Raw genomic sequence first — 23305 nt, 5'->3', positions numbered from 1 at the left:
CCACATTTGGTTAATTTTGGAGAGCAGAAAAATGCATTGCGATGTCGCTGGGAACATCCGAGATCTCTGAACCAAGTTGGGACGGCTCTTAAAAGAGAAAGCTTGATAGGCTCGCATCGCTTGTCGCAGCACTTTTTGTCCCTTTATTGTAGTAGCGTCTCGCTCTTGCCAAATATATTCTGTTGGAGGGATATCGATCTAAATACTGCCATACATTTCGAAGCCTTTGTCTCAGTATGAAACCCCCTTGTCGGGTTTAGCTGTAGCACTCGCAATGCTCAAATGTCCCCTCACAACATCGTCCAGAGAGGTGTGGTCAGTTGCGACGCTGATCATGTCGAACCCTTGATCAGCAAAGACTTTGGCCTGCTGACCTCCCGACGTATAGATGCCACACTTTTTGCCGTGCTTGTGACTGGCTGCGAGGACCTTTGCAATTGCGTCCTTCAGCTGAGGGGCCATCTCGCTGCTAACAATGGGATGACCAATGTTGTTTCCTACGCATGTTAGTTTCAATGAATGGCTCTGGGGGATTCGGGAGGCTTACCGAGGTCGAATGGGCCAATGAACAGGGCGTCAACACCATCCACGGCCGCAATCTCGTCGACAGCCTCCAGTGCCTCCTTGGTCTCGATCTGGACAATAACTAACGTGGCATCGTTGGCCTGATGGAGATATTCGATAAAGTTTGGAGATGGGTTGAATCGCTGCTGAGCGTAGGGAGATCCGAAGCCTCGTCGACCCTGGGGTGGGAACTTGGCGGCCTTTACGACTCTCTTGACCTCTTCCACGGTTTCTATGAGAGGGATGAGGACCTGGATGTGTTAGGAGGTGCAATGATGCCGAATTACTTGTCTGCTTACCCCGTGGGCTCCACTATCCAAGGCTCCTGGAGGCGGTCAGCTTTCTTGCTTATCATCAGAAGAGGAGTACTGACTCTTAATCATCCATCCTTCCATGCCTGGTGGTCTGACAATAGGAGAAACTCCCGCGTCGGCGATGGCTGGAACTGCCTCGTGCATTGCCCCATCTGCAACGTTCGTCAGCAACCCCGGAACCAAGAAAGAAAAACAACTTTGTACCGTCAATGTCTCCATGCTCGCAATCAACAAGAACCCAATCAACTCCAGTCCTCGCCAATACTCGAGAAACATTAGCTCCTCGTATCATTTGCCATGCTCCAAAGGACTGTTGCCCCTTGCTCAGGGCAGTCCAAAGTCGGTTTGCAGCCTGCATTTTTGACATGTTGGAATCAAAACGACGATCACAAAGGAACTGAGATGAATTTAATCTTTGGTGTCCCATGCTGGACGTGACTCATGGGAATTTAAGTAAGCACAAGCGGCCGGAGTTAGCATGACTCTCTCCGAGATGCGGAGCTTGGCAACTTGGAGATCAAGCTACTTAGGTTGTTTTTCGCGCCCTCTGCAGGTGGTAGCGTCACGGCCGGCCATCAGATCGGAAGCCTATTCCGCTCGGTAGACAATTCATTGCCGGCTATCCAGGAACTTGACCTATCGGATGAAATACGCTTCAGTTGCAGAAGGGGTAGTCAAAGTCCTGAAGTGCCTTTCACCGTCAACATCCTCTTTAGGCTGATTGCCTTGAGGTCAGCAAATCCCCATTGGCTGCGTATCATTTTCCGGATTCTAACGTTAGTCTACTCCGAATTCCAGCTTACGCCGAACCCCAGCTTACTCCGAAATACGCGTACAGTTGCATGTCAATCAAAGCAGTGATAAGGCTCCCATTGCAGACGTGCTTACAGAGCATGAGACCTGTAGCATACTATCATGGAATTCTGACAAGACCTGCACTCCGCGTAGCGACGGTTCTCAAAATCAACCCACACAAGACATCAGATAGCTCCAACGATAAATTCCCCTGCTGAAGGCCGCAAGTCATAAACGGAAGGCTCGTATACGAAACTAGGAGCCTCCCCAAGGTAATGACTCAGCTCGGACAGCCCTGTACCGTTGAAGACTCTGCTAAAGAAGACATTCATTAGTGGCACGAACGATGTAACGAGACGAGGCTGATCTGGGCCGCAGAGGAAGGGAGGCTTGAAGACATGATGCGATGCATGCGAGGCGGGAGAAAATCTCTGCATCGTATCTTTGGTAAGGTAACATTGCATTACGCAGCTAAGAATAGGCGACTAAATGTCGTTGAGGCTCTGCTCAAGGAGGGCGCAGACCATACGTGAAGGATTCGGCTGACAGGGCTCGCCAAAGGCTCTTGAGGTGGGTTAAAATTGCAGTGAAGTAAATGTAGACATGATTGTCCGCGTGCGAGCGCCCTACCCTATCAATTCAGAAGATACAACGAATCAAGAGATCTGAAATCAAGGCTTGCAAGTATGTATCCCCACCGGTTTGGGTCAATTCGCTGGGCCGACATGGTATGGTATTCGTAGGCTGAGGCTGCCACATGTCTCCATTGCACTCCTTTGATGTGCTATCCATAATGGAAACCAGACCATCTTGGGGAGGCGGTCAGATTGATCTGCAGAGTAATCGTCTAGGTTCTAGTTGACTGATACCTGTTGAATCTGGAATGGGAGCCCCTACTCGGATCCATGTCAACGCATCAACCAAAGCCATGGCGCTGCGTTTACTGAATCCAAGAAGTGTGACATTGATCGCTTGTATTTAACGCGTTTTTCTAAATAAAGGATCAGTTCTTTGATTCGGTGATGCTTGGCGGGATGCACACATCAAACTTGAAGCATTGCTCGATGTTGAATCTCGATTGCACCTGACCCATTCATCTAGGATGAGCTATCGAGGCCCTTTGGCGGGCAATCATGGAAGAAACAGTTGAACCTAAGAACGAAGACCATTCTTCTTTCAAGGAGTTTTTAGTCTACAAGATCGGGACATACAACAAAGGTAGTCCGAGCAAGGCATGCCGCAAACGAGTCCAAGAAAGAGGTGCTCAGATAATGTAGCTAATTTGAAAGCTACGGAGATCCGATGACAGATACAAAGTGTTGCCTTCCGAAGAGCAGATAGAAGGACCCGGGACGTACACCCGGGCTGTTTCGACGCTATGCTCATAAATTGCTACTCCTCCCAATGCTTGAGGCAGATGACGGGTACTTGGTGCCATGCTTACAAGCTTCCAATATCGATGATGGGATACAGATATTGGCGGAGGCCAAAAAACCGTTTATTTGTCATTTAAAGTAGAAGAATGGATGATATAAATTGGTTGGCGAGGCTTTGTCAGCGGGAGACTGTATGGATCGGGTAAAGGTGTGGAATTTGCTCCGGTTGAGGGTGTTTAGCCGTTATTTCCAGGCGAAGTCTGACGGAAGAATTGCTTACGCCAAACTCTCTTTCTAGTAACAGTTAGTCGGACTTTGAACTCAGAGTTTGGATGGTGGCTTAGCGTCTTCATCATCACGTCTGACTGCCTGTATGTTGTCATACCTGTCTACTCCAGATACTCGTTCTCAAGATCATTATCTCCAGTATTCGCCCTCGTATGGGAGTATTGGAGGTTTTCATGTACATTCAGTTGACAGATCTCAAACCCGGATGGATCCGAGCCGGGCACACCCGGCCGAGAGATCCAGGGACTTGGTGCCCAACCCCAGGATCGCCTGTGTTCTGGACCATGGATAAGACTATTCTGGAAACGTTTTAGACGCAAAGACGCTCTTACGACGGTGTCGGACGGTGTAATTTTAAACCAAGTGCCGAGACAGGGGGTGACGCAATTTGGCTCAATTTCACGGGCGCCCGCGGAAAACAGCGATGACACTACTTTTCTACCCACGGCTTTGCCTAACACTTCTTCAACACCACAAGGATATGCACCGGCAGACACAATGTCGAGCTCCTCAGAGCTGCAGCGCGACAGAGAGGTTCAGGGCTATCTCCAGAGCTGGCAGGTAGCTCAGGGCTCGTCACTAAAGATTGCTCGCAACCTCGACAACATCGTGGCCTCGCACCCTGAAGCGGCGGGGGAATTGCCGGGCCACACGCCTCAAGCCTCGTCCGACAAGGCCCTCAGCGCGTTCGCTCAGCTGGCGGTCCTGCGACTGAATGCGCAGAACGTTCTGATATCGCTTATCGATGCCTCTACGCAGACTGTCCTCGCCGAGGCGACGCGCAACCTCAGCCTGGGGGATCTGGATGGCGGTGCCAAGAATGACTTGTTTCGTACGTAGAATCTCCCCAGGACAGCCTGGCAGTCGCCATTTGAGCGCTGCGAGTAATCCCGGCCCTTCCGCCTCATAGCAAGACCCTACAGTCACTAGGACCTAGATCAATATGCTGACCGGACTCCAATCAGTCGGAACCTCTGTCTTCTCGCGCAGCATAGGACCCTGTGAGCACGTCCTGACCGAGACTTGCACCGCCCGCAACCCCGATGGCGAGATGTACACGACGGCCGGTATGATCGTCCCCGACTGTCGACTCGATCCCCGCTTCCAGACGCGACCGTTTGTACAGGCCGACGATGGTCTAAGATTTTACGCCGGAGTGCCAATATTTTCGAGAAAAGGACACAAGATTGGCACCTACGCCGTGTGCAGTGACGAACCTCGCGATGGACTATCGATCGATGATCTGCAATTTATACAGAATGTTGCCCAGGCTGTCATGGAGCATTTGGAATGGGCGCGCGATCGTGTCGATCGGTTCAAGGGAGAGCGAATTGTGCGTGGATTGGCCTGTTTTATCGAGGGCTGCTCTGGCGATGATCCAACCTGCGCCAAGGACGATCAAGCTACGGGCTCTTCTGTAGTGCGACCGCCAGCGATATCTATCACGTCACCGAGACGGCCGCTTCTGAGGAGGATTTCTTCCACCAAGATTGATGCTGGCTGTCCCTCACCTGGAGGCCAGCAGAAACGAGACCGGCTTACAAGAATGTTTTTCAGGGCTGCAGACACGCTAAGGAGCTCAACGCTAGCTGATGGCGTTGTTATCTTTGGCGCGACAGCTTCCAACGCCAGACAGAGGTGTCGTGGTGGCAAAACAAACGGCCTCTTGTCCGACGAAGATGATCAATCTCCGCATATCACCTCTGGCTCTGACGGTTTTGGCATCGATAGTTCTGATTCCGATGCATCGCCAGCTGCTAGACCGTGCAAGATACTCTCGTACTCGCTTGCCGACGAGAAGGTACACGCTGAGATTGAGAAGGGCCCGGCCCTCTCGCTTGGCACTCTAGAAAAGTACTTTTCCCTGTTCCCCAAGGGAAAGACCTTTTCTTTTACGGACGAGGGCCTTGGAATTTCTTCAGATGATGATAGCGCAAGTGATCGAGAGCCGACGGCTGGCTCTGAAAACCCAGGCGAAAGAGGAAAACGACGAAGGGGAGCAAAGATGGATCACAAAGAGCTCCTCAAGAAGATCCCTGGCGCGAAATCAGTCGTCTTCTTGCCTCTTTTCGACCACGTGGAGGACAAACTCGCTGGAGGCTGTTTTCTATGGACTTCAGTCACTGGTCAGATGATGAATCTCGACCAGGATCTCTCGTACCTTCGTGCTTTTGGCAACAGCGTCATGAGCGAGGTTGGAAGAATCAACACCCAGAAGAACGAAGCCGCAAAGACGACATTTATTGCAAGCATGAGTCACGAGCTGCGAAGTCCACTCCACGGAATTCTCGGTGCTGCCGAGTTTCTCAAAGACACCATCACGGATTCTTACCAAGCTGGTCTGGTCAACTCTGTCTTGACGTGCGGAAAGACTTTGCTTGACACATTGAATCATGTTTTGGATTACAGCAAGATCAACACCCTTGGTCGTTCACAGATGAGAAGAGGTGGCAAGCACAGCAGACTCATAAGTCTCTCCTCTGGCTCACTAGAGAGTTTGAACATGTCCGCCGCCGTTGACCTCTCGGTCCTGGTCGAGGAGGTGGTAAATGCCATTGCGACTGGTCACACTTTCAAGAGGCTTCCGGGGATTTATTCACCGAGTGCAGAGGAAACCTCGCTAGCTGATTCACAGACTCTCAAGCATCTCCAGCCTTCAGATGACAATGGCAGCCCGGTTTCTGTCTTGTTGGATATTTGCCCGCGGACGTCTTGGATGGTTAGTACTCAACCGGGTGCTCTCCGCCGAGTCATCATGAATCTGTTTGGCAATGCCCTGAAGTACACGTCTTCCGGATTCATTCTCGTTTCACTTCGGGGTCAAGAGACGGCGGAAAAATCCAAAATCGACGTCGTGATAAAAGTGATGGATACCGGCAAAGGCATGTCGGAAGAGTTTCAGCAAAACCGCCTCTTCGTCCCGTTCAGTCAAGAAGACTCGTTCCAACCTGGTACTGGATTGGGATTGAGCATCGTCAAGCAAATCGTCGACTCACTCAAGGGAACCCTCGAAGTCAAATCCCAGCAACACAAGGGCACTGAAGTCGACGTTCGTCTGCGGCTCATTCCGGCTCCTCCGAATTCATCACGGAATCAGGATGAGACGGTGCGTGGTATCGTTGAAAAAACGAGAGGACGACGCCTAGTTCTCCTGGGTAGTGGCGAACGTAACTTGTCCCCCTCCATGGCGCTACAAATCCGGATGCGAAACGAGACTCTCATCGAGACCTGCACCAACTGGTTCGAAATGGAGGTTGTGAAAGAAGAGGATGCCAATGTCGACGCCTCGAAAGCCGATATTTATCTTTACTGCGAACCACCTTCCATCCAAACCTTGAAGGATCGCTTCCAAAGTCCAAATTCTATCCCGTCTCGGAATAGAAAGATTCCCATCGCCATTATCTGTGCAGGGGAAGAGGAAGCAGCTCAAATAGCGAGGACACAAACCAAGACTTTGGCTGAACTATCCAAAATCATTGAAGTTGTCCCACAACCGTAAGTGGCCTGTAACAATGACTGAAGTAGTAACTTACATGTGTTAGATGCGGTCCACGCAAGCTGGCTCAAGTCTTCAAGCGTTGCTTGCAGAGAATTGAAGAGATTGCTGAGAGCGAGAGTGCACAAGACAGTCTACCTTCACCACCTGAACAACCACCAATAAATGACGTCAAAGTAGAAACAGTGGAAGCAGTGCCAGCCGAATCAACTCCAGACGACGAAGGAGACCTTACTCCAGTACCATCAGAAACCGCCCTGCCATTGCCCTCTCCAACGCCTCTGGATCCAGAAACACCTTTGTTGGCAGAAGACGGCGGCCAACTAGAGGAAAGTGACCAGAAACAAGACACAGAGTCAACTACGACACATGTCTTGCTCGTCGACGACAACAAGATCAACCTTCAACTCCTCGTAATGTTTATGAAGAAATGCAAATTCACCTACGAAGAAGCCGAAAACGGCCAAGAAGCACTCGACAAATTCACCTCGCGAAACCTAAACTCCAAAAGACGCTTCGACTACATCCTCATGGACATCAGCATGCCCGTGATGAACGGCATAGAGGCCACAAAGAGGATACGGCAGGTGGAGCGCGAGAATCAGATACAGCCTACCACGGTTCTTGCGTTGACGGGGTTGGCTAGTGCTGATGCGAGGAGGGATGTTTTGTCTGCTGGTGTGGATGTTTTTCTGCCGAAGCCGGTGCGGTTTGCGGAGTTGAAGAAGTTGCTTACGGAAGGGTAGGAAAAGTCAGAGGTTTGGGAGGTTGGCGGGTTGGTTTTTGGTGTATAGATATTGGAGTTGGGTATTGGTATAGAATCTGGTTGGCGTAGTTGGGCTTGAATATCTCAGTCTTTTTCTCTCTTTTTCTCTTGTGCTTAGGTTTCTTGTCTGGAATAGATGCTCTCCAACTCGCAGTAGTTCTCTCTAGGCCCAAAGAGTGGCTGGATTTCCCACTTTGGTAATTCATACTCCATTGGTGGCCGAACTGGCATAAGCGCGTTCACATAGGTTCGAAAAGGGCGGTTAGCATGGCTTTCTTTAATTCCTGTTGACAGTCCAGCCCCCTGTAGACCTAAAGCTGTAGACTTTTCTACAGTATAACCCACGTTCTATCTTGTATGGTCTATCCACTCTAAAGAAACAGGCTAGCGCAGTGAACATGTAGATGACAACACCAGAGGAAATGGTGCTCAAGCAAGGCTCTCAAAAAGGTTCAAAACATATCTCCTGCCCTACAGTTTGGTATCCGCAGACGGGAGTGCCGGATACAGAATTCCGTCCTGGTATGCTGTTGCAACATGCTTCCCTTCAGGGCTCCAGATGAGTGTTGACATAGCTGCCCTCCCTGCTTCGTACCGTGGCCAGGAAATCTCCAATATCCACCATCCATCTCCACGAAACATGGCATCTGCAGCGTTCACATGGACGTAAAACGAGTAGCTCAAGGTCGCTGCTCGCCCAAGGCTGGATCCATAGCCAAGGTGATTGCCAAACATGATAAGTCCGTTTCGATCAGCTGCAAAAGCATGGCAGACAACATGAGCATTAATGTCATCTTCCGGTAAAGGAGAAAGGGGCCGATATAGGATTAGTTGTTTCTGCTCGCCACTTCCCCTGGTGGAGTTGTACTGCGTCATATCCACCTTGTGCATATCCAAGATTGGAAATGTCCCATGCCCAACTTCGGAGAATGCTCGACTGAAGACGTCTATGTCAAGTTGTGGGCACGGCTCCCATTCTGTAGGAAGTTTTGAGGTGAGGATGTCATGGTAGCGTTTGCTTGGCGGGATACCCTGGGCTACTTCTGTTGTTGACGAGGGTCGACGAAAAGTGACAATGCTGGTTAAGCATGGGGCAGAAAGGGGCCTTTGACTGTCCTCAACGGAGAATGGGCCAGCCGGCGAAGCGGAGGGCTCAGTGGGCTGTCGGACATTAACAAGAAGAGTCGCGAATGACCGTCCATATTGGGTTTCAGACACCTCAAAGACGAAGGGGCGGTCGATAAGTCCGGGGCTTGTGAAGACGGCATGGATGGACTATAGCAAGGCGAGTAAGCATGTAATCTCTCGGGAAGGTATCTAGGGCCCTTCCTCACATGTATCCCAAATGCACGATCTTTGTCTGAATTGTAATCGGCTCTTGAGGCAATTGCACGAGCTGCTGCAAGAGGAGCCTGTGCATAAACCACTCCCCCAAAGGCAACTTTGGTGAGAGGTGGCCTCGGGATGGCACTGGCCTCCCATGGCAGCGCATTACCTGTCGCCCAGGGTGGCTGACGATTCATGAAGCGCAGCATGACGCTCCCAGTACCAGACTCCCGGTCTGGGAGTCTTGTAAGCTCCATGGCTTGCTGAAACGACAGCCGAGCAAATTTTTCTAGGGAGGCCATAGTGGACGATGGAATGATGGTCAAGGGTGAGAGTGGACAGAAGTATTTGATCTGGTGCTTGTGACAATAAATCACATTTCTATTTGGGCTTGCCTTGGGTGTGGAGAGGCAACTTGACAAGCCTCGGCAACTCTTGTTAGTGCCGAACCCGCCGAGACCCCCTCCCAATACATTTGCACCGCGCTAGAAAAGTATTGAGCAGCAGCATATAAGGCCCAAGATGCCTCTGCATTAGCAGAAGGTATCTTCTACTTTTGCCATTGGCATGGTGGTCTATTGTGTTCCATAAAAAGAAAACATGGCAGTTGTGTGGGTTACAATTACCAACCGAGCCCCTTTCTTTGCAACATGGCTGCAAACGAGGTAAGGACAATTCCATGTGATTTGACAATCTCCAAGTCGACATTATATCCCACATCCCGTTGCCAAATCTGCGCATCCATCACGACGCGAACCTCAGCTTTCAACCACCGGGCATCGGCTTCGGTCAAGGACACGACCTCTACCTGATAGATGACTTGCAATTTCTGCGAGAGTCAACGCCTCGGAAGCAAAGGGGGTAGCCTTCCCAGCATATTCAGACGGTTCATGAAATGAAGCAGCCGCGAAACGCGCAATGTCAGCGACCTCGACACGACAAGATGGAGTCGAGTTTCTGACCGGAAAGAAGCTCTGATCTCGTGTCCCTCTGCCAGCTCAGGGAACATGAACGAACAGTCGGGCTGGCAGAAGTTTGACATGAAGAAGGCCGGGAGCAAGATCGCCCAACTGGCGAATCCCGCCTCTCGGACTCGTCGCTCACTCTCTGCCTTGTTGAGCCAGTACCAAACCAAGGGATAGTCCTTGTTCCAGCAGGGAAAGTCCTCGTGACTGCCCGTGTGAGCAACACTGGAATTCACCACATGCTTGACGACATTTTCGCGTGCTAAGGATGTTTGCGGCAAACGAGGGAACTACCCTGTCTAGCTATATAACCACGGGGTATCGACGTCTGGAGGGTTCGTTTACATAGGAGAAGCGCAACTGGGTCATTGTACGATGCGTGTTACTAAAGACCATGACTCAAACAGGCATTCTTATGCTGTTCTTGGCTTCGTGATTGTGAGTGGTGACACCAAAATATAGATAATTTTGGTGAAATAACAGTTCGCGTAGTATTTCTGCATTTGATGAGGCTAGTTGGCTGATGGTGACTCAGACGGGATGAGCCGTTAGGCGATGATTCCGATATTTCCGACCCGGAACGACTTCAACACTTTGACCTCCTTTGAAATCAAGGACCCCGCCCAAAACGACCCCTCTTCTCTTGAGCCTCGGAGATAAGCACTCTATCATTGCTTTTGCCATCATGCGTATGTGATAAGACGCTGCTTGTGGGGGTGATCATGGTATGAGCTGTTCCTGAGCCTCCTTTAACATGGATATCATTGTGGGTTGAGGTAGCTAGTTCCTCTGTGAGCGTTGACGGTAAGCTGACATTGGGAACGTGTCTGCTTTTTGCGCATTGATATGGATAAGGCTAACGTCATAATACTACCAAGGGATTGAACTAAGATGGTGGAGGAGCCGGATTCCGACTCATGTTCGAATCTTTCCGGCCAACTTCCGAGTTGAAATGTATAAACTCACAACGGACCCTCCATCTGATACTCAAATCTGATACCCATCTTATCTAGTCCACTTTCATTTACTCCCAATATGGCTGAAACTACCATTGTCGGCGCCGGTGGCCGGAAGATCACCCGTACGCTCACACCAACACTTGACGTGTGCATGAAAGCTGACCTTTAATAGTCCCCACTGGCCTCTTCATTGACAACAAGTTTTCCCCTGCTGCCGATAACAAGACAGTCGCCATTGAAAACCCATCCACCGGCGACACCATCGCCAACCTCTCAGCAGCCCAGGCCGCTGATGTTGACCGCGCCGTGGCCTCTTCCAAGGCCGCCTTCAGGAACACATGGCGCTTGACTGGCCCCGCAAAGCGCAGAGCCCTCCTCAACAAGCTAGGTGACCTCATTGAGCAGAATGCCGAGGAGTTTGCGTCAATTGAGGCCGTCGATGCCGGTATGCTGTACACCATGTCCATGGGACTGAGTGTTACACAGGCTGTCGAGTGTTGCCGGTACTATGCTGGCTGGGCGGATAAGCTTGATGGTCAATCGATTGAGAACGATCAGACACTCTCTTATACGCGTCGTGAGCCTATTGGAGTCTGTGCCGCTATTGTGCCATGGAACTCTCCTCTGTGAGCTACCTCAGTTGGCATATCGTGGCTGAAAGCTAATTGGACCAGGATGATTACCTTTTGGAAGCTTGGCCCGGCCATCGCAGCCGGAAACACTCTCGTCATCAAGACTCCAGAACTTGCTCCTCTCTACGGACAGAAGCTGGCACAACTCATCGCCGAGGCTGGCTTCCCTCCCGGTGTCATCAACATCCTCTGCGGTGTTGGAAGTGTTGCCGGTCAGGCACTGGCTGATCACGCCGATGTGAGAAAGATCTCGTTCACAGGCAGCGAAGGCGTGGGACGAGGGATTCTTGCCAGCGCGGCGCGTTCGAACCTCAAGAGAGTCAGCCTTGAGTTGGGTGGAAAGGGTCCTGCGATCATTTTCAAGGACGCTGACTTTGAGAATGCTCTCTTATGGGCTGGAGCTGGAATCACTGTTCATAATGGACAGATCTGCGTCGCCGGGAGTCGAATTTACGTGCAAGAGGAGATTTACGACAAGTTCATTGCCGAGTTTTCAAAGAGGACCAAGGATGCGGTGGCTGGAGATCCTCTCCTCGCGGAGACGGTCAAGGGTCCCGTCATCAGCGAGGCGCAGAAGAACCGCATCTTGGGATTCATCACCAAGGCTAAGGAGGAGGGAACAAAGCTTCTCCACGGCAGTGATGAGAAATTGTCGGCCAAGGGACACTATGTGCCCAACACAGCGTTTGTGGATGTCTCACCCGATGCCACCATCATCAAGCAAGAGGTATTTGGCCCAGTTGCAAGCATCGCCAAGTTCAAGACGGAGGAGGAAGTTATTGCCCTCGCCAACGGCACAGATTATGGACTCGCGGCGTCCATCTTTACAAACGATATTGCCAGGGCCGTTCGCGTATCAGAGCAGGTCGAGGTCGGCATCGTCACCATCAACACGTGGGGAAGCATCCATGCGAATACTCCATTTGGAGGTATCAAGCAGAGCGGGTTTGGTAGGGAGATGGGACAGGATGCGTTGAATGATTGGACGCAGGTGAAATGTGTCAAGCTCAGTGTACCAAAACTTTAGATGCAGAGTATTACAGAGTTCATTCATTCCTTGTTATCTTGAAGATTAGAGTGTAGTGGTGTTGTACCTGCGGATTCGGAATCATTCCGAGGTGTTTTTGGTGGGCTCGGCCCCCACAACCCTGAACCATCCAACACCACCACAACGCGTCACCATGGCTCGCGGCAGAGCTATCGCCAGCCCAACGGACTCTCATTTGCGATTTAAAACAAGTAGGCAACACCTACAAACAAATACACAATCTTTTACCCCAAATTCCCCTCTCCACGATAAAAGCAACGTGTTTACGCGCAGCTAAGCGTGGCTTTAACAACACGAGTCTACCACGGGCGGGCGCGCCGCGGAAGCTCACCGAGGAGCAACGCGATCGCATCTACGATGTCGTCACGAATGAGAATCCGAGTATCAAGATGAAAGACCTGCTTGAAGAGGTTGGTCATACTATGAGAAGCGCTCTATGCAGAATCTTTTGCGCGAGATGGATTTGAAGCGTTGTGTTGCCAAATGAGATTGTGGAGCGCACCGATTGGAACGTGATATCTGTGGAATATGGGCATTACGGATTATTTAATGTTATTGACTTCTTCTTCTTCTTCTTTCTGGTAAGGAAGATTCTGCTTCTTTATGGAGTGAAGAGCTACGCTGATGCCTTCACTCAGGCATTCTATCATACCAAGGTGGTACTCAAGATCAACCTGGGCTTATTAGTAGATGAGATACTGAGAGGTTGGCTTCGACTCAATTAAGAACGTAACCCTCCGCAGAGGTTTTAATGAATTTTTTCCGAGGCCGAATGAATTCTTGTCCTCCAACCAGTGGATATGTCTACTGTCGAGGCGGCAAAGCCTCCAGAATCTGTCCCGTACAATCTCCAAATCCAACGAGTTCATCATCATTCGTACCAGACCACCCTCGAATAATGACAGTATCTTCATCCTCGAGGAACTTGCGTTCTTCGCCATCTGTGCCAATTCGTAGAGGTGACTTGCCTCCACGGGTCTGCTCAAGAAAACTGCCTTGTGTGCCGTCCTCAGTGCCAGATATGGTGCCGGACGCGAGGAAGTCGCCAGGTCGGAGGTTGCACCCTGTGATGGTGTGGTGTGCGATCATCTGAGGCCAGGACCAAAGGAGGTTTGTGGATGATGTTCGGGTGATGACTGCTTCAGTGCCTTTGGGTGCTGTTTGTTCGATTAGACTAGCAACCTTTCATATGTGGATGCATGACTTACTCTTGAGAGTCACTTCTAGGTGAATATCAACAACATTATCCTCTCGCTTCTCGCGGAGATATTCCACAACTTCGACGTCGTTGGGAAGACCCTTTGACTTGAATGGATCCAATGCGTCTGCAAGGACGACCCAGGGGCTTATGGTGGTTCCTAGGTTCTTCGAGTTGAAAGGTCCAAGAGGAACGTACTCCCAAGCTTGCACATCGCGGGCACTCCAGTCGTTGACGAGGACATATCCAAAGATATAGTTTTCTGCCTCATTCACCGGGATAGGCTCACCAAGGGCATTTCCTTGACAGATAAACATGCCGAGCTCCAGCTCAATGTCTAGCCGGGAAGAAGGTCGGAACACTGGCGTCTTGTCTCCAGGAGCTGCGAGGACTTGGCCCCAGGGTCGACGAAGTGGCGTTCCCGAGACTACCACAGAGCTGGCTCTGCCATGATATCCGACTGGGAGATGATTATAGTTCGGGTTCAAGGCATTGGCAGCACCTCTAAAGAGGACGCCAACGTTGAAGGCATGGTTCCGGCCAGCATAAAAATCGGTATAATCGCCGATTGCCATGGGGAGATGCATCTGAACTTCAGAAAGCGCAACTATGGCATTCTGCTTTAGAGACTCATTGTCCTTCAGGACCTCGGGGAACGGCGTGTTAGCCTCAAAGACCTGTCTCAGATACTGCCTGACAGATCGATGCACAGGCCTGCCGAGTGCCGCGAACGAGTTGAGAGTGGGCTCGCTAAAGACAGAGATTTTATCCTTGGGAAAGTCCTGAAGCTTGTTGAAACCTTCCTTTTGGGCGAAAAGTGAGAGGTCGAGGGCATTATCACCGATGGCGACGGCTGGACGAGGGGATGGGTTGGTCTTGGTGGAGATGATGCCAAACGGGAGATTGGCGAGGGAAAAGTGCGAGCCTCGCGGGATTGTGAGCCACGACATTTTGGAAGCTTTCCTAAACATGGGCTTTCAATAAAATAAGAATTATAGGGGCGAGTCTTGTATAGAAATCTATCTCGACTGCCGATCACGAAATCGAGAGTTCTCGCCGGCAGTTGGAGGTCGGAATCGGCTTTGGCCGGGGCTGCAAATGTTTCCGCCATTTCCGCCCGAGAATATGCGCCTTCTACCGAACTTTGGAGTTCCGCGCCAACAATAGAACGTGAATCCTCTTTTTGTATTTGTAATGCTCGCCATTGTCCAAAAGGGATCTTTGGCTCAGTTTACATGTATCAAGGTCAAAGTAAAATGTCTCATTTCGCTTCATCGAGCCCTCTCGACTTCAGATCGAGTGCTTGGCTCACAGTCTAGGCTCTCTGCAGCATCCATCCGCTGATTGAGAACCCAGGTCCTTATCCGAAGGCACGTCAATAGCAGGGTTCTGCGTGAAAAAGTCCGAAGGCGTGAGAGAAACCTGAAGAATCTCGACGGGCCTACGTGAATATTTGTCAGTATCAAATGTCACAATAATCTCAGTTGGATACTCACATTACGGGCCAATCCTCAACGCGCGGGTTGTGCGTGAGACCGAAGCAGCTCCAGAGCACAACATCCTCGTTGAGGACATCGTCGTTTCGTGCTGCGGCGTCAGTGACGCCTCCTGTCTCATTCTTTCCCAAGTGGGTATACCGTCCGGCGGCGTATAGCTCTTCATCCTTGTACTTGGTGACCCAGAGGTGATGTTTTGTAAAGAGGGCTCGCTTCGCCTGCACGCTGCGGGGGTCTGCGAGGAGCTTCTGCGTGGCAGGGGTAACCAGCTTATAACCTACAGGTCTGCCGGATACCGGGTTGATCTTTTCCGTGTTCTGGACCTTGAAAACGCGATTGTTGAGAGGTTCAACGTCGAAGCCGCCGGATTTGACGATGGGCGTTTTTCGAACTTCGTATAGGTTGCCGTAGGGGTTTGTCTTCGGATCCATCGCCACAGGCAAACTCTCCTCTTGCACCACCGTGTTGTTGCTCCCATCAATGGCCGGATCAATACGCACACAAAAGACATGCTGGTGATTCTGAGCCAAAACACCAGGGTTGACCACGTTTCCCCAGGGTGCCGTCTTCCCGAGGTCCAGGTTGACCACCGAGACGATTCCTGTCGCTCGAGCCTCGACGACGATGCCGGCTGCTTGGTCGAGCTTGAAGTTGAAGACGTATTCGTAGTTGGCGAGCGTGATGATGAACTGAACGACGAGCTCACGACGACGCGTGACTACGGCTCGGCCGGTGCGCCAGTTGGTGTGCTTCCAGTTGATACCGTTGTCTTGTTCGTGAAGGCAGATGACGTTCTTGGTTGCTGCTGCGTTGCCTTCGTTGTCGACGAGCACGCCGTCGAAATACTACACAAGTTAGCTTGCATAATAATTAGCGACATATGAACTGACCTTGATAACGCCAAGACAGTCACAGCCAAGGGTCAGGTTGTTGACTGCATTACCCAGACCTCCATCGCCAAAATCGAAAGCCTGCTTGCGATGATACGGAGTCCTAGGGTCGGCGTATGGGACGGTCTATCAAGTTAGTCACATCAAGGCATGATCCTAGCCCCTCACTGCGTCGAGACGTACCATTTCACTGACGGCCAGACGATACAGCACACTTCGGCCCTCATACCGAAGATCGTGAAGCACGGCACCCTCTCGAGGGTTGAACGTGACTCGGAACTGCCACTTTTGCCATCGCACGAGGTTGTCGTCGACTCTGAAGCTGGGCCCATACGGCTGCACGATGGTAAGAGGTTTGAGATCTTGTCTCGTACCGTCGGGAAGAAGCTCTGGGACGTATTCTGCCGTGTCGCAGTGATCAATAATCCCTCCAAAGTTAGTCCGACCAGTGAGAGGGTCGTCTCCTCCACCGGTGGCGGGCATGTCGATACGGATGATTTCCCCGGTGTTGTAATTCATGATTGGGATGATGGGTAGCGGGTAAGCGTAGAAGTTGGAATCTGGGTTACCGCTCCTCTTGTCCTGGGCGAAGAGGAGGGCTTGGAAGACACGCTCATCGTCATCGCCTGGATCTGGGGCGCCGTATGGCCAGGGCTCGACGACGACTTCAAAGCCTTCGGGGAGACGCAGCTCGTCGATCTTTTCTTTGACGGCTGATGAGGTCTCGACGCACTTGATTACCTTGTCAAACTCCCACCTACAATCGCCATTAACGGTCTGGTTTCTTCCTTGCGTGGGGAAGGCTTACATGGAAAGACTGGGCTTGCTCTTTGGGTCAATGACTTTTTGGTCGACAATCTCGGCCTTGGTCAAATCGACAATTGTTTCATGATACTGCGGGATGCGTGTGTTGCCAATGACATCGTACCAAGCCTGTGCCAATCTTGGTGGACGTGGCGACTCAGCGGTAAGTTTGCCAGAGTGCTCAAGGTCCAGAAAAGCCTCGACATCGGCTTTCGGGGGCTCGAGAAGAAAGATAACTCGAAAGTTCAGGACGGTGCCTGGATGAGAGCGACGAACCACATCGCGGGCTATTGTGGTTTCGCTGATGCTCAGCTGAGAGAGGGGATGCGGGGTGGACATGGTGGATCACGAAGTTAGTGATAAGGATCAGAGACGATGGGTGGGGTGAATGGTTCGTTAAATAACTACGCAGAAGTTCAGAAGAGAAGTTGTGGGATGGGAAAAAGAAAGGCCTGTCGTAAAAGCGTCAGTTGAAGGATGGAGGCTTGCATCAATAAGAATGAATAGGAGACTAGTCACACTCATCACAGGATGTGATATGCACACACGGAACTCCGCAGACGGGACAGCTCGGCGCTAACCTCGGCAACTAGAATGTGCCGATCCGATCACCGGTGGTGTTTGGCGAATGCAACCTTGGACAGGTTATCGAGAGTAGTTTACCTCGACTTCAACCACAGTGTAGCGTGCTACAGGTCTTGCTCAAGTCTGTAACTGTGGCTTTTTCAGTGATATTGTGTGCTGTTCTACTTGTCATACGTTCTTCATGTCGCTGAATCGGTGCGAGGGAGGTGGATCAGGCCAAGATGAAATGTCTTGATGATGACCGCCTGAAGCCATATCAGGCTCTGATTGTCTCTTGAAGGCGTTGGCAGCACCTATTTTTTGGAGCCGTTGAAGAAGTGGCTGGCGTTGTCAAAGGTTAAGGTACATCTTGAGGTACAGCATGAGGTGGCCCGTGCTGAAGCTGACGTCAAATTCCCCACGAGGGACAACGCACAACAGCTCAGCTCAGCTCATTGATTCTGGCTGCCTCACAAACACCAACAACGGGAGCTATCTACCCTTGCCCTGTTAAGGTTTACCCTACCTAAACTACATCCTTTTACAGCTCTATTCCCTCTACAACCGCAGCCATGTCTTCTCACGGCGTCCCAGAAGTCCTCATGAAAAAGGTGGACGAGTATGTCGACTCCCTTGGCCCTCAGATCCAGCCCCGCATCACCCAAGAACTTGAGATATTTCAGCAAAAGACCATCGACAGCCTCGAGGATCAGGTCGTCGACGCCTTCCGCTCGCTCTTCAACAAGGACGGCAAGCGCTCCGAGGGCAACTCGAGGGACCTGCGCGAAGATGCGCCCGACTCATACGGCGGACAGTCGCTCCCTTTTGCTGACGAGATTGCCAAGCTGACCCGCAGCTTCACCAAGATCACTGACGAGGCTGGTGATGATTTGCGGGATATTTTTGACATCACTGAGGGCGCCTCGCGTGGTGGTCAGGGTGAGACGCGTTCTCGTGGAGGAGGTGACAACGACTTCTCATCGGCTAGAGGTTTCCTCTCGGCCGCCATCAATGTGGTTCAAGACCGCCTTGACGACAACGGCAGAGGATCAGGAGGTCCCAAGTTTGAGCTGGATGGCCTTCTTGGCATCCTCAGCGATACTGTGAAGGACGCTGCCCGCAACCCAGAGGAGAAGGCGCGCATGATCAGCCCCGAAATCAAGGAGCATGTCGGCGAGAAGCTTCGAGAGCAGCACGCTCCCATCGCCGAGCAGTTCACCCGTATCGCTCTGGAGCACATCAAGCGCTGGCTGCGCGGCAACACGAGCACGCGGGATCTCGGTGATGGTGTCAAGGGCGAGATTGAGGACCAGGTCAAGGATCTTGTCAAGGGGTTGGGAGGTCTGTTTGGAAGCAAGAAGCATTCCGATGAGGGAACTTCGAGAGGCTTTGGTGATCGCGACCGTGATCGCGACGGCGATGACAAAGAGAGCGGCAGTGGCTTCTCCAAGGTCATCAGCGACAAGCTGAGCACTGGTCTCGCCAGAGTCCACAGAGAAGTCCGAATCGAGTTCCGCAAGATCCTCGGAGGCATCGAGAAGCAGCTCTTTGAACTTCTCCCCGACCAGTTCCAGCGCCCGCTTGAGAAGATCCTCGGTGGCAACCCCTTCGACTCACAGCTCGACCGCGACGCCCAGCCCAACGCGGACCGAGGCTTCGGGGACGATATCAAGTCTAAGCTGGTCAACAAGATCCGAGGCTTGGTTCGCAAGGTGCAGGAGACTCTGCGGGAGAGCATCCTGGGTGTCGTCAACGGAGGACACCGCAAGTTTGAGCGCGAGAGCTGGGTTTTCGTGCAGAAGATGGTGGAGCAAAAGGTGCAGAAGTACCTGCCCAACGTCAAGATATCGGTGCCAGATGACATCGGTAACGCGGGTGTCAGCGTGGGAGCGCCGACGTCGGGCGCGCACCTTGGTGGTGCCAACAACCCTGTGCCCCCTTCACAGGGAGGTCGTCCTCCTTCTCATGAGCAGCATGGAAACCAGGGACATGGATACAATGCCCCGCAGCATCAACAGCAGCAGGACTACCGGCCTGACTACCATCAGCAGTCCCAGGAGTACCGACCTCCGCAGCATCAGCAGTCCCAGGAGTACCAACCCCCGCAGCATCAGGGATACCAGCAGCAAGAGTATCGGCCAGACCAGTACCAGCAACATCAGCAGTACAACCCTCAGGAGTACCAGCAGGGTCAGAACCAGGGCTATCAAAACCAGGATTACCAGAACCAAGGTTACCAGCAGAACCAGGGTTACCATCAGGGTGGGGGATATGGGCAGAACCCGCAGTACTGAAGGGGCTGAACAATGATGGCCATGTCCAGCACTGGCTATGGGACTGGACCAATGGTATCAAGCTACTTGCTGAAGTTTCAAGTTCAGAGCCGCTACATAAAAGAGACTGATAGGTAGATATAAAAATGATTATGATGATGATTGATGATGCGCGACGTAACTGCTGCAATGTTTAGCATGCTAGACATCAAAGGTATTAGACTACGCCATGGTCTTCAAGGATAACGACACATTTTAGTTCCTTCTTCGGTCTAGAACTATTCTACAAATCATTCTCCTCGGGCCAGTGCCAAGCAAAAGCTTGACGCACGGCTTAAATCGGGTAAATGTAAAAGGGGTTCTCCAAGTCAGTCAAATCCAGCAGCGCAATCTCGACCTTTTTGCGGATCACATTCCCACTCTCATCAAGCTGCTCAACCTCTCCAAACTCGTGAGCCAACCTCTCCTCCTCTGTGAGGCTGGCCGCCCACGCCTTGCGCTGAGCATTCCTCTTCTTCAAGATGAACTGGATGATGTACAAGATCACGGGCGTGCCGACCCAGCTGACGACGATCTGGGTGACCCAGGCGCCATAGTAACGTGGGGCATCCTTGGGAACCCAGATCTGAGGTGAGATGAGGTTTGCTACGCTGTAGCCGAGCATGAACATGACGTTACGGGTGAGTTTCTTTGTGTAGCCTGCTGCGGAGGAGGTGGCCCAACCGAGAGCGATGATATAGGTGTTTCCATAGGTGTGGCCAGCGAGAAGAAGACAGGCCAGCATGCCCAGCTTCTCGTCCCAGTCAATGGCTACCATGCCAATACCACCGGCAATGGCTGGGATGCACCAGACAAGTCCATGGAGAGCGAGGTTTGACGGCCACCACTTGAGAGCCCACGTACCAGCAAGACACACGAGAATACCAAAGCCACCACCTGCTGCAGCGACAAGTGTTGAGCCCAAGCTTGTCACACCGAGAGCCTTTGTGATGAGGTTCTGCTGTCCGTAGGTCAAGTTGTTGGACATCATGAGCGTAAAGGCCTGCAGACAGAAAAGCCATGAGACTGGATCCCGAAGGGTCTCTCGGAATTGTGCCTTTTTGAATTGCTTTTGCTCGATGGAGCTCTGACTTGACTCATGCACTCGCTTGATGGTGTGGACCTTTTCTTCCAGGTTGAGGAACCTTGCATCAGCTGGGTTGTTTGGGTACCAGAACCAGACCACGACGGAGAGGAGGATTGAAACGCTGCCTGTGATGATCATGAATAGCTTCCAGGGGAGCACGCTGCTGTGGGTCCAGAGGAGGCCGTACGAGATAAAAGCGGCGCAGACTGGTGCGGCAGCTGCAGTCGCCCAGAGGAAGGGTTGCAGGAATGACTGCTCGTGACGGTTGAAGAACATGCCGATGGTCATCTCCATGGCGGGGACGACAACGGATTCACTGGCTCCTAGTGCCAAGCGGAGGACGACGAGGCCAGCGTACTTTGTAGCTACGCAGTGCAGCAGGATGGTAGCTCCCCACATGAAGATGAGGCCGGCGACGAACTTTCCCAGGGGAAGACGCTGCATGGCGTAGTGGCCGGGCCACTGCGCAGCAAGATAACCTGAGAGTGATGAGTTGAGGTTGGATTAGGGTATTTGAGAGTATGCATACCAACATAGAAAAAGGTACCAAGGTTGTTGTACTGAGCCTTGTTGATACCAGTCTCCTCAAACAATCCCAAAATAGCAGCATAGCCAAGAGTCGATTTGTCGATCTATCTCGCATTAGCCAAGACCCGATAGTCAAACTCAAATTCCGACTTACAAAGAGCAACAAGTTAATAGCTGACAATAACCCCATGACATACCAATAAAGCTTGCGTCTCAGCTTCTTCTCCTTTTCAGGAGTCAAGGGCCCGAACTCGTCTCCATGTTCTTCGACGATGCGGAGGGTCGCATCGGCAAACTTTTCAGAGACGACGGCTGTTTCGCCGGATTGCTCCTGGCTGCTGACCTTGGATAGGTCCTTGGACTCGTCCACACCCATTTTGAGATGTATTCAAGGGAGACTGGGGGATGAAGTGTGTTGGATGAAGAACCTCATCGCTGCGAAACGTCTTGGCTTTATTACACAAGTTCAAAAAGACCGTGAGCCCACAATCACACCAGAGTAGCTCCATAGTTTCGCACGCAACAAACGGTTCTACTCGCCTCCCGCGAGTTATTTCCACTCTCGAACTGCTCTATGTGAGATGGCTCCTCATCGCGACAGCGAGTGGACCTCTTGCGTGATCGGGCCCATGCCACGGAGCACCCGCTTATCTCTCAAGGGTTTGGTCTTTAGAGTTCGCAGGGTTGGCTGCCGTACAAGCCGCGGGTTCTGGCCGGTCTCGAACTTTTAGGTCAATCTTATTGGGCTACGCGAAATCTCTCGTATGCAAGCCCTTCCCGTCGCGTGTTTGAGGCTCCCAACCGGCCGGTTTTACCGGGTTGTGGACCCTGGTGGTTCGGACTTCGGCCGACTGTCTTCTCGAACGGGGTGTGTCCACTATACAGACATACCACTGAAGCTTATGAATAAACTGACCAATAGGTTTCTGTACCATCTTAGCGATGGACTCGGTGCTACGTAAGATAAGACCATGGGAATATTGCTCAAGGGCTGATGCCGGGCCGGGGACTGCAAGAGTGGATTTGATCAGCGACGTTTTGGTTCGGTTACATCCCGTAGGATCACGCTTAGCAGATTCGTTCTCTCGCCGCTGGATGACGCTATGAATTAGAGAAGTTTGGGCGGTCATCGGCACGATCGCCAAGCGTTCGATGTCGAGGTGAAAGGCGTTGTCTTGAACGCTTGGCGAACACCTATCTTAAAGAGGCCAAGACCTGTCAACAGTTTCTTGAGATGCGCATATTTTATCTTGGGTGCCTAAAATTCCGTCTCAGTAAGATGTCTGGTACAAGCCACAGCTCCCCAGACAGCCGTGCAAGGACTCGTATGACCTCTCACGTCTCCCTGGCCTCGGTCGCCGGACATCAATAAGCGGCTGGCCCCAGAGTAGTTCTTCGGCTTTGCATACCCCCACGGAATGCTTCTAGACCTGGCCTTTCTCCATTTTTCAAGCCTTCTCACCCAGTCACTACCCTATGCAACTCGTCATCAGCGTCGGTCACGACCATCAAAGCTTTGACCTTGTTCCAGGCAGATGACATCTCACGACGGCGCCGTCCACCTTTCTTGCTGTTTTGGTAGTAGATTGTGAAGACATATGAAGGTTTTTTCCATTTTCGCAAATTTGGAAAACATTATGCTTCTGGCTTCCGCTTTTCGCCTTCATCTTCGGCAGTATCATCACCTTGATGGCCGTTTTCAATCCCTCGCACAAGGCGCACCTTGTCCCTCAGTTTAAGACCGGCATTGGTCCCCTAACATGCATATCACCTAGTTCTATGGCATGTGACAGGCTGCTGCTTCCCAGGACCAGCTATAGGTATCGGCTGACGGCCACGACAGCTTCTCATCGGCTCCTGAAACTTCGGTCTGTCAATGAAGCGGGGAATATGGCTT

General features: G+C 51.7%; 8 protein-coding genes across 8 annotated transcripts; 3 read left to right on the top strand and 5 right to left on the bottom strand.

Annotated features, from left to right (window-relative positions):
• Positions 1-231: 231 nt before the first annotated feature.
• MRS44_010625 (uncharacterized protein) lies at positions 232-1236 on the bottom strand (the record flags this gene model as incomplete). The annotated part of the gene is made up of 5 exons (XM_046279639.2): positions 232-497; positions 548-815; positions 864-889; positions 938-1030; positions 1083-1236. 5 exons carry the CDS (start codon positions 1234-1236, stop codon positions 232-234), a joined length of 807 nt encoding a protein of 268 aa, XP_046128346.2.
• A 2599-nt stretch (positions 1237-3835) lies between these two features.
• Positions 3836-7579, top strand: MRS44_010624 (uncharacterized protein; the record flags this gene model as incomplete). The annotated part of the gene is made up of 3 exons (XM_046284535.2): positions 3836-4169; positions 4303-6832; positions 6880-7579. The coding sequence occupies 3 exons, from the start codon at positions 3836-3838 to the stop codon at positions 7577-7579; spliced, it is 3564 nt and encodes a 1187-aa protein (XP_046128347.2).
• Positions 7580-8070: 491 nt separating this feature from the next.
• Positions 8071-9227, bottom strand: MRS44_010623 (uncharacterized protein; the record flags this gene model as incomplete). The annotated part of the gene is made up of 2 exons (XM_046279640.2): positions 8071-8874; positions 8934-9227. The coding sequence occupies 2 exons, from the start codon at positions 9225-9227 to the stop codon at positions 8071-8073; spliced, it is 1098 nt and encodes a 365-aa protein (XP_046128348.1).
• Positions 9228-10925: 1698 nt separating this feature from the next.
• MRS44_010622 (uncharacterized protein) lies at positions 10926-12508 on the top strand (the record flags this gene model as incomplete). Its single annotated transcript, XM_046284537.2, has 3 exons — positions 10926-10971; positions 11022-11475; positions 11524-12508. 3 exons carry the CDS (start codon positions 10926-10928, stop codon positions 12506-12508), a joined length of 1485 nt encoding a protein of 494 aa, XP_046128349.1.
• An 825-nt stretch (positions 12509-13333) lies between these two features.
• MRS44_010621 (uncharacterized protein) lies at positions 13334-14677 on the bottom strand (the record flags this gene model as incomplete). The annotated part of the gene is made up of 2 exons (XM_046271353.2): positions 13334-13686; positions 13738-14677. 2 exons carry the CDS (start codon positions 14675-14677, stop codon positions 13334-13336), a joined length of 1293 nt encoding a protein of 430 aa, XP_046128350.1.
• Positions 14678-15035: 358 nt separating this feature from the next.
• MRS44_010620 (uncharacterized protein) lies at positions 15036-17256 on the bottom strand (the record flags this gene model as incomplete). Its single annotated transcript, XM_046284536.2, has 5 exons — positions 15036-15168; positions 15224-16068; positions 16114-16239; positions 16297-16870; positions 16922-17256. 5 exons carry the CDS (start codon positions 17254-17256, stop codon positions 15036-15038), a joined length of 2013 nt encoding a protein of 670 aa, XP_046128351.2.
• Positions 17257-18053: 797 nt separating this feature from the next.
• Positions 18054-19775, top strand: MRS44_010619 (uncharacterized protein; the record flags this gene model as incomplete). Its single annotated transcript, XM_046274116.2, has 1 exon — positions 18054-19775. One exon carries the CDS (start codon positions 18054-18056, stop codon positions 19773-19775), a length of 1722 nt encoding a protein of 573 aa, XP_046128352.2.
• Positions 19776-20088: 313 nt separating this feature from the next.
• Positions 20089-21784, bottom strand: MRS44_010618 (uncharacterized protein; the record flags this gene model as incomplete). Its single annotated transcript, XM_046282339.2, has 3 exons — positions 20089-21359; positions 21410-21512; positions 21563-21784. The coding sequence occupies 3 exons, from the start codon at positions 21782-21784 to the stop codon at positions 20089-20091; spliced, it is 1596 nt and encodes a 531-aa protein (XP_046128353.1).
• Positions 21785-23305: the final 1521 nt, after the last annotated feature.

The sequence above is a fragment of the Fusarium solani genome, assembly GCF_023522795.1.
Source record: "Fusarium solani strain SB1 chromosome Unknown bctg00000006, whole genome shotgun sequence".
NCBI lineage: Eukaryota > Fungi > Ascomycota > Sordariomycetes > Hypocreales > Nectriaceae > Fusarium > Fusarium solani.
This window is presented reverse-complemented; position numbering and strand designations above follow the sequence as displayed.